General features: G+C 36.8%; 1 protein-coding gene across 1 annotated transcript; it reads right to left on the bottom strand.

The window, feature by feature from the left end:
* Positions 1-851: 851 nt before the first annotated feature.
* On the bottom strand, positions 852-6,617 carry LOC143615574 (glutamate--tRNA ligase, chloroplastic/mitochondrial-like). Its single transcript, XM_077088675.1, has 13 exons — positions 6,316-6,617; positions 6,008-6,126; positions 5,814-5,935; positions 4,676-4,858; positions 3,864-3,982; positions 3,717-3,765; positions 3,491-3,592; positions 3,263-3,365; positions 3,129-3,192; positions 2,759-2,873; positions 2,425-2,525; positions 1,396-1,552; positions 852-1,311 (listed from the first exon to the last, which is right to left on the bottom strand). The coding sequence occupies exons 1-13, from the start codon at positions 6,615-6,617 to the stop codon at positions 1,093-1,095; spliced, it is 1,755 nt and encodes a 584-aa protein (XP_076944790.1). The 3' UTR covers positions 852-1,092.
* Between the last annotated feature and the right edge of the window lie 7,911 nt (positions 6,618-14,528).

Below are 14,528 nucleotides of genomic sequence, written 5' to 3'. Positions count from 1 at the left end.
AGAGTGACTGGTCATATAATAATATTACAATGTCAGTTTTCTTCCTTATAAAGAGCTTACAAGTTTTGTAATCTAGCGATATGAGACAAAAACCTACGTTCTTATTTATACAAAGGTGGACGGATTTCATTTTTCTTCATCCATCGATGTAGGATGAAACTCACTTAGGGTGGATGGAGTGGTCACCTAAGGGTAGTGAGGCACTGACCAATCCTACACTGCAACATCATTTATGCCATCAACTATGATGGACTACCTTAAGGGCTGACAATGATGCACACAAACTATCCTAAAGAATTAAATTTAAAAAATATCCGTTAAAAGACTAAATTGAAACAAAGTTCACAGGAAATACTCCCCTAACAAACTAACCAACGGGGAATAAAAGAGGGGTGGCGGTGGAGCACACCTAGCGGAATACTACCCCTTGGGTGGTACCCGTGCACCACTCCCTTCACCCTTAGTTGAAACTTACTTTTTCATATGTTAGTTTTTATAGTTACACTACAACTTTAATAGCAAGAGAAATATGTTTTAACGATTATATTCGCCAATTTTGTACCCACCGTTGGAGCATATAATCCCTATCTCATGTTAAAAACATCTTATTACGCCTCCTTATTCATCATAAAAACTAATGTAACTCGAAGATTATTACATCAACAAATGGTATGATATAACCATGATTACGTGATTATTGCATTAAAGTTGTATAATGAGGGCATGATGTCGCTCAAACTCCTTATCAAATAAAAGAACAAAGAGGAAACCTCACTTCGTTAGCTCAACAATGTCTCTTCTCATGGCCTCTATATTAATAGAAAGATACAAATATATAACCAAGATAAAAGAGACCTCTTTCTCAGTTTGCGTGTGAGGCAAACTGATAAACATGTCAAACACGAAACAAGAGCAACCCAACATGTTGCCCGATTATGTAAAAATATAATACGAAGCCCGAATAATCCAATGCGGTCGGTCAATACATGGTTAACTATCAAACAAAAACAAAACAGCAACTATATTCTACAAAATCTAACTAACTTTTCTCAATAAATAAAACCACAAAATCACTCACAAAAATCATATTATTCAGTGAGAAGCAACAGTAGCAGGCTCCACCTTGCCAAATGCTTCCCAGTCAACTTGTTTCAATGACTCAAGCCGTTGTTCCAGTGTCACAAACCCAACTTGTGGGGTCACAATGCCACTAGTCCCGGCTCTATAAATCAAAACTATGCTCTCTCCCATGTCGGGCCCGTGAAGTTTCCCAGTCAACAAAACTCGCAGGGGCATGAACAGTGATTTTCCCTGCCAACAATTAATTCATTAATAATTATGTTTAATCAAAAGTCATACACGACCAATTGCTGGGATTATAACCAATAACCTAACCTTGCGTTTTAATGATTTCCCGAACGCTTTAACCCACTTCTGCCATCCGGGTTTTCCCCCTTCAAGTGCACTTAAAAGCTCACCGCTATCATACGCAGCTAACAAGCTCTCTGCAACCACCAGAAGACCATCTTCTAAGATTTCTCGACCTTCAGAACTGCCAACGCCATAAAATGGTACAATTAGATTTGATGAACTTTTTTATGGGTGAGATTCATCAATACACTTAAAAACGTCTGAAATATCATATATACACAATCCAAACCTAGAATATCATATATGCCCTTAGAAGCTAACTAATATCACATTTAGCCATTTTATCACCAACAATTTAGAATATGACCATTTGACCCTTAATTTCTTAAACCTTTCATATTTATCCATTTTTAACCTTAAAATCTTTCATTTACCCGTCAACAATATTTATTTTCATAAATGGAATCCTTTTAGATACATCATGATATGTTTTACCTCCTCACAAAATATATTATTTGTTTTGTAACCTCACCTTTAATAAATTATTACGTAAACAAAGGCTAAATATAATCATATAAATAACTTTTTTTTTACTTAGTTATTTTCTTTTAACGATTATTTCTTGCTGCTGTTCATTTCTAACAACTTATAATATAAAATATTTTGCATTTAAAGATTTGGTAATCTCAATCGAATTCATTTGTCATTACTAAGTATTCCGAAATGAAACGACATCAACTTAAAAAATAAAATAGGATTAAAAAGTAGCATACTTGGGAGGGGTAAAATGGTAATAAGCTAATTTCTCATCTAATAAAGGGTATATATAATATTTTTAGCTTAGATTGGGTATATATGATATTTCATATGTTTTTAAGGATGTAATGAAATTCTCTCTTTTTTTTAATCTAGATTCTAGCCTACATTAACAGATCTCTATAGGAGTCAAATTATCTTGTTTTTGTGGGGGAATATTATATGAAAATTTCCCGCATTAAAATCAGAGTTAAACCAGCTTTAAAAGTCAGATGCACATGAAGTTCAGCAAGTAACCTTGATAGAGTAGCGTGGAAAGGATAAGATAGCAAGTCTGAAAGTAATTTTTCAGCATCTGTTATCAAGTCAATCCCACCCTCCAATAGCTCAAAAGCATCCTGCATGTGCACAGCATTTAAATGCATAATAAAACATTATGAAAAGCAAGTATTTGATAACACTACAACAACTTTCGACCCGTTTGACTTGGTCAACCCATTTGACCAGTTGAAATGAATTACAATCCAAATCGACCCATTTTTAGGTAATTGGTCATTTATTCAAGCTCTACAAGTATGCATTGAGATGCATATGCACGGTGATTCAGTAGTTTTGGAAACAGAAGTCTTACTTCTATGAAAGGCCCTTCTGATACATTGAGGATGCCAGCACTCCTCCATTGCTCACCGATGCTCTTTAACAACTCTTCAGTGGGAAGAGCTTTCAAATGCTGCCCATTCATCCACCTAAATAATATGTTTCAGAAATGCAATAGTTGAGAATATTTGAAAGCATACACCTTTTCTTGGATAAATCAACATGTAAACGAACACATATGATGAAACAATATCTTTTCCTTTGTTTCCAAAATAATCTAAACTTCAAATGCTATGCCTGCATTAGTGATAAATAAAAATTCTAGTCTTTCTTTGGTTAAATCAAGTGGCCTAAAACACTACAGCTGCGGTAACATACACGCAAAACTAGAAATACACTGTCACCTCAATTTAACTGAATGAAATATGGCTCCACTTTTGTTGACGCGCTCAATCGAGAACTTTTCAACTGTAACACAAGAAAAATAGATAAAAAGTCCATGAAGGGCAACTCCAATCATAAAATTATATGTACTAACCCATCTGCTCCAGTGTAAAAAACTCGGCATTAGTCCCATCACTCCAACCCAACAAGGCTAGGTAATTCACAATCGCTTGAGGCAAATACCCCATTTCCTTAAACTGTCAAACATCAAAAGTTAATAAACAAAAAAAAAGTTATAAATATGTATAACAAATATGAACACAAGGCAGTCTATTAAAAACCCAAAAAACAACTGAAATTAAGATTGGCCAGTGACAACTACCTGTCCCACTGAAGTTGCACCGTGTCTTTTAGACAGTTTGCTCCGATCAGGGGCAAGAATTAACGAAACGTGTGCAAAAAAAGGCATCGGGAACCCCAGAGCCTATGAGAAAATAACACACAATGAGAATAATAATAATAATAATAATAATAATAATAATAATAGTGCCATCAGGAGTAAGTTAGTAGAGTTTTCAAGAAAAAACCCGTAAAAGTAGAAAACCTACCTCATATATCAATGCCTGCCTTAGTGTATTAGGTAAGTGTTCTTCTGCCCTGGAGCGTAAGCATTTCACGAGGCCATAATATCAACCAAAATTAATACTTAAAATGCAATGAAGAATATAGTTTTCTACAATTGGTCATTAAATTACCTTATAACGTGTGTAATAGCCATGGTAGCATCATCAACAGTCACACAAAAGTTATATACCGGTTGTCCATTACTCCTCATAACTACAAAATCCCCAAGTGTGTCTAGATTCCAGCTAACCTGCACAGCATTATCAAACATATCAATAGCCTAACTAACTATATGTAGCACGGGACAGCTTTCAAACAAGTAAAATGCATATCAACCACATAGGCATAATGAAATTAATTCTTGCTAGACACTAGATACAGCGTCGAGGCAAGTCCAGTACTTTTTAGAACATTAACAAAAAGTCAGTTTTTTTTTTAATATTATTTCAATCAACAGAATAGGACAAACACAAAAAATACATGTAGTACCTAGTTCTAGTAGTGTACTAGTGTTCAACGAATTGAATTCCGAATATTCCCATTTTAGCATTTTGGAGCTGGCTCGATTTTTAACATTTGAAGCTGTATTCAAATTTGAATTACATTATAAAGATTCCATTCGAATTTGCATACATTTCAAAATTCTATTCAATTTGAATTCAGAAAAAATAATATATATTCTATTTTTATTTTCAAAACTGCAAACTTGAATTATGTTTATAAGACTAATAAAGCATCAAAATATTCAAAGTGGCACATAAAAAAACACAAGTTAGTAAAAAAATAATTTAACTTAGGTTTAGATATTTAGTTTAGATTTAGGATAGCTGGACAATTGGCGAATACCGAATTAGTAAAACCAAATATATTTCAAACTTGGGGAAGAATGTAATACTAACATATAATAGCTGATGAATTAAGGTTTGTACAGAACACGAGTTACCTCTCCTCTAATCAAGTCATTAATTTTCAAACTCCCTTCCTTAGGAACCCGGAATCTGAAGGTACATGGGGTTCCCTTTGCTAACTCTTCTTGAACTTCCTCATCCGTAGCAGTGGCCCACTTTCCAGAATATACAGGAGGTAACTGTTTTTCCTTTGCAATCTCCTTCATTTGCTCGAGTTCCTAAAATATTTCACAGGATTTAACAATTAACATACTGACCGAAAAATGATAAAACCAACATATTAAGAACTGAAAGTATTAGAGGATAAACAGCCTAGCTAGTGAAGCTTACATAGAAACAAATAATACCAATACACGACTGTAGGCAATAAAAGAACATATAAGCACTGCAAATACATGATTATGCCATTCTGTGAAGGCGTCAAGGCAGCTAGCCAGTGCACAAGGGGTGGTGTATCCATATTTCTGGCATTCCCTACCTGCTGCTATTGGTTGGATCCAGCTACCCAATAGGTAAAATCAAACATAATAATCTCCTAACCTTACTCCCTATAGGCGTGGAAACAATATATTGATCTTAGCAAGATATAACCCTAGATGCCATCCTGCAGATATGTGGGTGCAATTGGTTTTGTGCTACTGTCATTCTCCTCTGGTTAATGAATGACTCAAATTTATGGTTACAGCACGGTCCCTGTAAGCATCAGGTGGAGAAATGGTGATTGAATATTTTTTCTATCCAAGGCTTGATGTAATAAGTGCTTCAAATCCATTAAAATCTCCTACATTTTTAAAACCTCACCTAAATACAAGCAATGCCAAAAACAAATAAACCATTTTATGGTAGTTAAGTATCTTGTCCTCGTCCTGTGCAGAGAGAAACATCTGAACCATTTCAAAGACGTCTAGCATAAATATACTTGAACTACACTTTAATACATATAAGATCAACTAATATCTTGGCCACAAGACTATTACACAATCTTGATGTTCACAAATCTTGCTTAAGGGGTGTGCATAACTATACATTTTCCCCTTACGCCATTGATCACTTACCAAATGTACAATATAGTCATCAAGTTACCGAATTCAAAGTAAAATACACAATGAAACATAACCTCATAGGTGGTTAAAAAGGTGTGACTTTCTTTCAAATATACGGAAAACTGAGTACCTCATTTGAGCAAAAGCATCTATAAACTTGACCCGAGTGTAGAAGCTTATCAGCATACTGCTTATACAAATCATTCCTTTCTGATTGCCGATACGGCCCATACTCACCACCAACTCCAGGACCTACACATTCAAAACCAACGACACTTTTAAACATCTTCAACCATAAATATTCAAACAACAACTGGTTGCAACCTTCATCCCACGCAAGACCGAGCCAGGAAAGATCTCGCAACACGGCTTCCTCGGATTCCTTGGTTGACCTCTCCAAATCCGTATCCTCAATTCGCAGTATAAATTTCCCCCCTTTCAACCTAATCCAATTCAATTCAATATTACAAAATTAGCGAATTCTGAAACTGGGTTTAAGTTTATATATTAACATTTAACAATCAAATAAATTAGTGATTTTTGAAACTGGGTTTAAGGATAAACAACAATAAGAATCGAATGAATAAATTAGTGAATCTTGAAACTGGGGTTATGGATAAATGGAATGTAACCTGGCGTAAAGGTAGTTAAAAAGAGCAGTTCTGGCGCCGCCAACGTGAAGGTTACCAGTGGGAGACGGAGCGAATCGAACACGGACTTGTCGGTCGTTGACGGCGTTCTTGTCGTCTGAAATAGATGCGGATATTGAGAAAGTTCGGTTTCTAATTCTAACAATGGTGGAGATGTTAATAAAAGTGTTGTTGGTTTTGCGGGTTTGTAATGACGGACGGAGTAGCCTTGACGGCGGTAGAGTTAACCGAGTGCTGTAGCCGGAGTTGATGCCAATTCCGGCGAGAGTCGCCATTTTCATCATATCTATACAAGAAGATAACAATTATTGTAACACCCCGTAGCCGCAGCGGAAACGTAAACGGGATGCAACAGACAAGTCTGATATCAACAGCATTGCTTATAAAGAAAACACCACTACATTAATTTAAATGTATTACATTGTTCCGAGTTTCGTTACCATCTAGGCGTTATCACATAAGTTTTACCGATAGTACATTAACATATTTAATACAAAATATAGATCCTTAAGCTTCCACAAAATAGCACACATCATCAAGCACATATCACTCATTCCAATTTGGGTGTACCTAGAAAGCATGTAAAGAAAACGGGTCAACTACGAATAGTTGGTGAGTTTCACTAATTTAAGTAAACGATGACAAATCATTATAATAATCATATATTAGCGATGTAATTATGCTAAGCCCACAAGTGAAGCCTCTGTTAACCCAGAGACACAACCAATAACCTCTGGGGACACTGTTAACCCAGAAACACAGTTAATACCTTCTGGGGACACTGTTAACCCAGAAACCCATTAATAACCTCTGGGGACACTGTTAACCCAGAACACTGTTTCGGGCCTTACAATGTTAGCAACTCAGACAATTTCCATCTTAATACATTACCGTACGATTCCCGTACAATAAACATTATATAAATACATTCATTTCCATGCGATCAGCATGTACTTAAACATTTTGATAGAAACATGCTTTCCGCCCCGGGAAAATATTTAAAACAGTTCAGTAAAAAGGGGCTCGTGAAACTCACCTTTTCGTGAGCAAATATGTAACACTGTGCACGGCTACCGGTCCGGATCTGTAATACGATCCCTAATTCGTTGCTATACAATTTCTATTAATATAACTTAAATTCGTGTTAACTGGTACGTCTGGGGACACTGTTAACCCGGTACCGTACACGATCCGGGGACAATGTTAACCCCGGAATACTTCTCAGGACTTAGATTGTGATATCGTTAGAGTTTGACCGTCAAAATTATTATTATTTTGTTTTCCTCGTTTTGCGTGCCTAGCACGGTTATCCGTTTTTATGTTTCAAAAATGAGTTTGGTCACACACGACCCGAAAATAGTGTTTGACTAATATTTTAGTTAAAGCCGTGAATTTAGAGCTCGGTTTAGTCGCCCCGTTTGGCCGCGGGACCCGTTTCCGTCTTTAGGGTGCCGGAAACTGTTATTTCGGATAAAAATACCCAAATCATCCGAATTATTTTCGGATGATTTATTTTTACTTGATTAACTTAGTTTCATGAAAATAGTCCATTTTTAAGGTTTTTATACACCAGTCAGCTCGCTTATGCGAACTTTGCCGGTTTACGCGTTTTAAGCTTTAAAAGTTTGTTTTTACGTTCTTTTTAGCACAAATAATTATCCGTTTAGTCTCGGATCTTGAAATTTTGTACAAATCACTTTTTGACAGTAAGGAATTTTATAAAAATATTTCCAGAATTAATTTTTTATATTTAACATTTATTTATCTATTTTTAAACGTCATTTAAACACCAAATATGTCGAAAATACCAAACGACCTTAGAAAAATCCCAAATTTTTCTGGGATGACCCCTGCCATCCACATGGTTCCCTGTAATTTTTCCATAACTAAAATCTCATTTTTCATGCCATTTTCACCAAAACCGAGCTAGAAAACCCTAGAACTCGTTTTACCGAAAAGCCTACTTAGACTTCTCTAATGGACCTGAAATTTTGTGTGTAACTTTTACATATTATGAAAAGCTTATCTGGAATTTTCCAGAATTTTTCATGATGTTTAGCTATTTTTCACCATTTTTAGCCAAAACCGAGCATTAAATTCACCAAATATTCATCCTTTATCCAAAAATTACCAAATTTTCACAGATCTCATATTTTCATGTGTAGATCATCTCTGTGAAATTTCATGACCCAACTCTAAGTCTATCACAATCTGTTCAAATCATATAAATCATACGAAAAACCGAACTACCTTGTGTTTCTAGCTTTAGATCGCCAAGATCTTGCTTTCTAGCCTTTGCTAGCAACTAGATATAACACCTACAAGCACAATAACACCACACCAAGCAAGTTACACCCACAATCAAGCCATTTCTTTCATGGTTTCGGTTAAGACATCATATCAAAGATTTTAACCGTAAAAATTCGTTTTTGACTCTTTTAACTCCTTTCTTGGACCAAGATCCCTTGTATAACTTGTATACATCACTTGATCATGCAAGAATCGGTTTCATCTCGGGTTTTCACCCATTTTTCATTTGAAACCTCATTTTCTTGTAAATGACTCGAGAAAAGAAGATGAACACGACTATAATCCGATCTTTACCTCGGTTTCTTGGTATAAATCAAAGGGGAATTGAAGGGATGTTTGAAGGGTTGAGAGAATTGTAGAGTTGGGGTGTTAGAAAAAAGAAAATGAGATGTTAAACTACAAGCAATGGACCGATCGGTCCATGTATTGGTGTGGGGTGGGGCCCACATCTCAAATCTTGGCCACACATTCGGATTGTGTAATTCGGATAATGTTGTGGATAATCTGGTTCAGTTCGTTTTTCGGTTAAACGTTTAATTCCGCTCAAAACGAGGCCAAAACGGTCGTTTTTCGGCTTAAAAATAAAATTTATATAAAACCGATTTAAAAACTTTAAAAAAACTTAAACCATGACATTTATTGACTTAACACATCATATTGTCGGTAATTGTGCATCTTTTTCGGCTTGATCGATCGCCTCTTGCTTGGTTTGGTATTAAAGGTTTCGTTTAACGTACCAACGTACCATTAAATCGAAATTCTTTTCTGTGCTTTATTTCACTTATCCCGAAGTTTTAATACTTCGTAAACATCACTAAACATTATATATTTCGTCTATAATGTAATCTCCGATTCATTCGGGTTTCAATAACCATCATTCGGTTAACCGTACTTCCAATACGATTAGCTGTATAATCGAGGATAATTCGTACCGTGAATCATACATACTAGTATAAATTCATATATTCAGTATTAAATGACACATAAATAGTATATACCGGCTAGGGTATACCTGAATTTGTCGGAATCGTTACAATTATCTATCTCTCTCCTCTACAATTGAAATTGATGATGGTGAAATGTGAGTTGTGACTAGACCGGTTTGTAAATTTCCACCGAACCTTGTCAACGACCGGTGGTTATTATTGTGTGATTGACCCAGGCTGAGTATTTGTTTATCCGGATTTGCAACATCATTATATTTTGTTTTTATGGGGATTGACGGAAGTAATTCACTGCGAAGGAATAAAAAAAGAGATGTTTTTTACGTAGTTGAATGGAATCATCCATTATACATGGATTCCATTTCTACCCAACGCTTTTTTTTATATCCATACATCCTTCACACTATTTTCACAACACCACCACTTAATAACAACAACCACCACCACATGACCACCACCGTGCCGCCACCACCGCCGCCTTACAACCAATGTTACCACCGCCGCTATCGTTGCAGTAACCACAACAACCATTGTCATCGCCTCCACTTGGCCATCACCGCCGCCGCCACTGTCGCTGCCTGACCACCACCACATGATCGCCACCACCATTGTCGCCATCCCACCAATGCTACCACCGCTTGACCACTGCCACCCCCACCACCACAACCATCGCCCTACCACCTGACCGCCGCCACCACCACCACCATTTTCGTCACTGGAGCTGCCACCACCACCATCGCCGTGTAGTTTTTATTTTTTTTGTGAATTAATTAGAGGTGTATGGTAGCATGCATGCTTCTGTATTCTTTCTTTCAATTTACAGTCATGGGAACTTTTGAGGTGCTCGGTTGCTTGCTTGCTACTTGGCTCCTGTTTTCTTTTCGATCCTATTGGCTTCTTCTTGACGAACTGTGGCAACCCTTACTTTTCGATTAAATAATATTTTTTGTTATGAAGTTACTTGATACACATCTCTATCAGGATCAAACTACATTTTTTTTTGTTTATGAGTATTAAATTACATCGAAACAAAAGACAAACTGCAACAAGCTGCGCCGCTACCCCTTTTTGAATCGCAAAACCCGATCTTTTAAAAACTACCTTTGTTGATCTTGGAGTCATAACATTACTATGCATGACCCGTTGAACACGGGTAAGTAACTCCACAGCTTCAGACGCGAGAAAACCAAAAGTGTCAAAAGCAAAAGGAATAAATACATGTTGGTTGTCAAGACACGCCTTCTCATGTTTGGTCACCTTGCCTGAAGCAGCTTAACCGGCTGTGAAACCACTACTCCCTAAGCCACCATAGGGGAAACCCCTGTTAAATCAACACACACATGTTTTCCTCCTATCCATCCAAACACCAAAATGTCAACCGGTCGAAAAGATGATCTTCCCTTCGACGGGTAAGTCAGAAAATTCACAGGTGTTTTTTTCTTAACAGAAATTCCGGCCCGCCTGAATATATCAAAGAGCACATCCCTAACCAGATCGTGTCGGTGCTTAACCCCCGGGAGCTCTTTACAATGCACTGCGTGCTCCCCATGTGAGAGTCTAAACACGCCTTATGACAAACAGGGCATATCTCATCAATTGGGATAGAGGAATCATGAGGTAATACTTAAGGATAGTACAATACTCCACTGGAGACATATGCGGGCCTAACCCATCTATAGGGATGTCGAGATTCGAACCTAACTAATAGTCGATAAGCATGCTGGTATCGTTAGATTAGTAATAATAATTTCATTTTTATAATTATTTCAAATATTTGTTGTGCGTGTGACATCGTTATAATAGTTTTAGTCAGGATTCGCGAGGTGTCAACACGATGCAGTAAAACTCGATGTTATTTAACCTTGGGTTGCAACCTATTATGTGTCACGTGTCACGTGTCACTAACTAACTGGTACTTACATTCTTTTTTTTTTCTTTTTTCATTTAACAATTAATTTCACATATAAACTAGTTTTTCTTCAATAAATATTAATATTTAACTTTTTTAAAAGATAAAAAAATGCAGTCTTGTTTAATTTTTTTCCGTGAACATTCCGATATAAGTTTTATTAAAATCGGAGTTTCGAAAAAACGTATTTTTTCTAAGTATGGTTGCGCCACAGTATTATTAGTTCGTAAACTTATTATCTTATAAATCTATTTTTTAATATATTTTGATAACTATAAACCATATTTATTTAGTTAAAAAGTACGTTTGAGTTGGGTTGTGAATGAAAATGAAATTTTCGATTGGTTTTAATAAATATTTTTATTAGTTTTAATAAATTTTATAAAATAAATTAAAGCCTAAATAAGATATATGCATTAAAATAATTGGTTTAGATTGAGTTGTGAATAAAAGTGAAAAGTTGAATTAGGTTGGGTTGTATTGATGGAAGAGAGATAAATTAGTTTTTTATTAAAAAGTTGGGTTAGGTTGGGTTGTGAATAAAATTAGTCTTAGCTTAAGTATTAAGTGAGCAAGTTCAAATATAATATTACTTTTATTAATATTAAACGGAACAAATTATCTAAAATAATTATACGAGACACACTGTTTATATTTAACGCGCCAGTTTGAAGACCCGGTCCGCTACAACGATATTATTATTAGTTCGACTAAAATTATTCGTAACACTTATTAATTTTTGTTTTTCGAAACATAGATGCGAATTACTAATTTTGTTGACATACGGGAAATTTAGAAACAAACAACTCAGGAACCGAATGTTAGACGTTTAAACGAGTTTGTCTACGCGATACCCACATATCTACCCTTTTGCCCCTTTCCTAACCCTAACCCTAACTATAAATACCTTCTTATATCACAAACCTTATCTCAAATATCAAAACAAAACCTAGCTGCCAAACATGTGAGCCGCCACCTTTTTCCGGTGGGTCTCACGACGGTCGGCCACCTTCTTCAGTCACGCCATGATGACGTCGTAGCTAGGTTGCTACGATAACCACCCAACAACGGCATGAATGCAATACAGCAGTCATAACAGGTAGCGAACGAGAAGGAAGCCACTACCAAGGCTCCTGCAACGGCGGTGGCCGGTGGTTGCTAGTAAGACGACGGTGGCTTTTCAGCCGCTGGTATGCGGTGACGGTAGTTGTACAGGTGGTGTACAACTACCGGTGTACAACGGCGAAGTGAAGCTGGAGATGATGCGGTGGTCTTGTGGTTGTGTGACGTCGGTAATGGCGAGGAAACTAGTTACAAACATGAATTTCAGGCGTAATCATGTTGTGACGGCTAGGGTTCCGATGTGAGCCGCCTTTCCGGCGAGGGTGAAACAACTGTGAATGAGACTGCAAACTGTAACTCAAGCTTGAAATCTTTTGATTTGGTAATGTGGTGGTGGTTTGCACCCGGCCTCGAATTTTCTGGCGGCTCGATCTAAGATTCAGTGGTGTGGTAGGGGTTCTCGTCATAACAGCAGTGTGTGGCGTGGCCAACGGAGGCAGAAGTAGTCGGCTCATCTTTGGTGACCGGAGGTCAGGTCAGTGGTGTTCGGATGCTGGTCACCCAGGTCGGTATTGGAAAGAGGCTACGTGGGTTTATTTGAGCCAATGAGGGGTCGCTCAACTCGAGTCAACTGGGTCAAACTCGACCGATACCATGTATAAACGATCGAGAAGGTAAAAAAAGACAATATATTTAAATGTTACATGCTCATTATTGAAATAATTTAAGCATTTATGATAACGGACGAATTGAACATAAACAATCGTTCTGAATAGGCCAACGACAAACTAATACATTAATAAAAATAACGATGCACCAACTATTAAAGGAATAAACATTATTAATTAATAAATGGTAATAATATTAAAGATTTTTTACATATTTCCTCTTCCTAACATTTGAAATTACATATTTCCTCAAAATACAAGTTTTTAATGCAAAATATACAATGCTTTATACAAAATGTGATCTTGTAAAAAAGGTAACTCAAACGAATCTTCATGAAAAGACAAGCTGTCGGGAGACCAGTGTTTGTACAACGCGCCTATTTGTTTGATCTCTATAGAAATCCCACACACAACCTCGTATAATGCTTGCAATGCACCCACCAAGTCTTTACATTATTTCTTGGGATGTATCATAAGACATAGTAGATTAACAAGCTTTGAATGCAAGTTGGGATAGTTGTCATTTAAACGTGGTTGTAAACGTCTCCAAGGGGACCAAATCATCAATTCGCATAAAGAAATCGGTGACAAAAATATTCTCGGGTGTCCAGGCCTTTGGTATCAGGATAAACAAGTGTCTTAGGCTGTCGAAAGCCTCTATAACCGCACAACACATGTACTCGCTAGCCACTATTTTTGACCAAAGCCGTTTATCAGGTGCATCGGCTAGATCTTTGGCTCAGGTGATTGCTCTAGCAATGCATTGTCTAACAACAAACATGGCCACTGAACCACTCTGATGTTTCACCTGTTTATGGTAGTTCGAGCATGATAACTTCCCAATCACTCACGAGATCTTCTTATCGAAACGTCAAGATAATTTCACTCCATACAATAGTAAATTTCTGAGTCTCGGTTTGATTGGCCTGCAGTCTCATCAAGGGTTTGCCAAACCCGTATCTCAATTTCATTATATGAGTTGTAAGTGTGATCCTGCTCGTGAAGCTTTGAACTTGATTCAGCATTTGTTAATCGGGCATGAGATTCAAGTTCATTGCCCTTATAAAGAACAGAAACCGCAATCTGAACTGGTCAATGTTACGAATGTTGCCTAAGTGCATGCACAATCCTAATACTATGCTAACGATCGATGTATGGATGGAACCCCAAATCTGTATGTCCATAAAATACCTATCTTTCCAAGCTTCTTACCTGAGTTCGATCCATGTTCTGTTCCTTTGTTTTATTTTTTGTTCTCTAACTTTGTATCTTTGTTGTTGGGGTCTGCCTGGTTTGAAGGTG

Source organism: Bidens hawaiensis, unplaced genomic scaffold, assembly GCF_021521415.1.
Source record: "Bidens hawaiensis isolate Kalapana, Puna unplaced genomic scaffold, B.hawaiensis_p1.1 tig00043550_1, whole genome shotgun sequence".
NCBI classification, from domain to species: Eukaryota; Viridiplantae; Streptophyta; class Magnoliopsida; order Asterales; family Asteraceae; genus Bidens; species Bidens hawaiensis.
This window is presented reverse-complemented; position numbering and strand designations above follow the sequence as displayed.

Coding starts and splice junctions, on each gene's coding strand:
- LOC143615574 (XM_077088675.1), bottom strand. CDS start 6,617: ATGATGAAAATGGCGACTCTCGCCGGAATTGGCATCAACTCCGGCTAC. Junction 6,127..6,315: donor TTTAACTACCTTTACGCCAG/GTTACATTCCAT, acceptor GAATTGGATTAG/GTTGAAAGGGGGGAAATTTA. Junction 2,874..3,128: donor TTTCATTCAGTTAAATTGAG/GTGACAGTGTAT, acceptor CATATTATTTAG/GTGGATGAATGGGCAGCATT.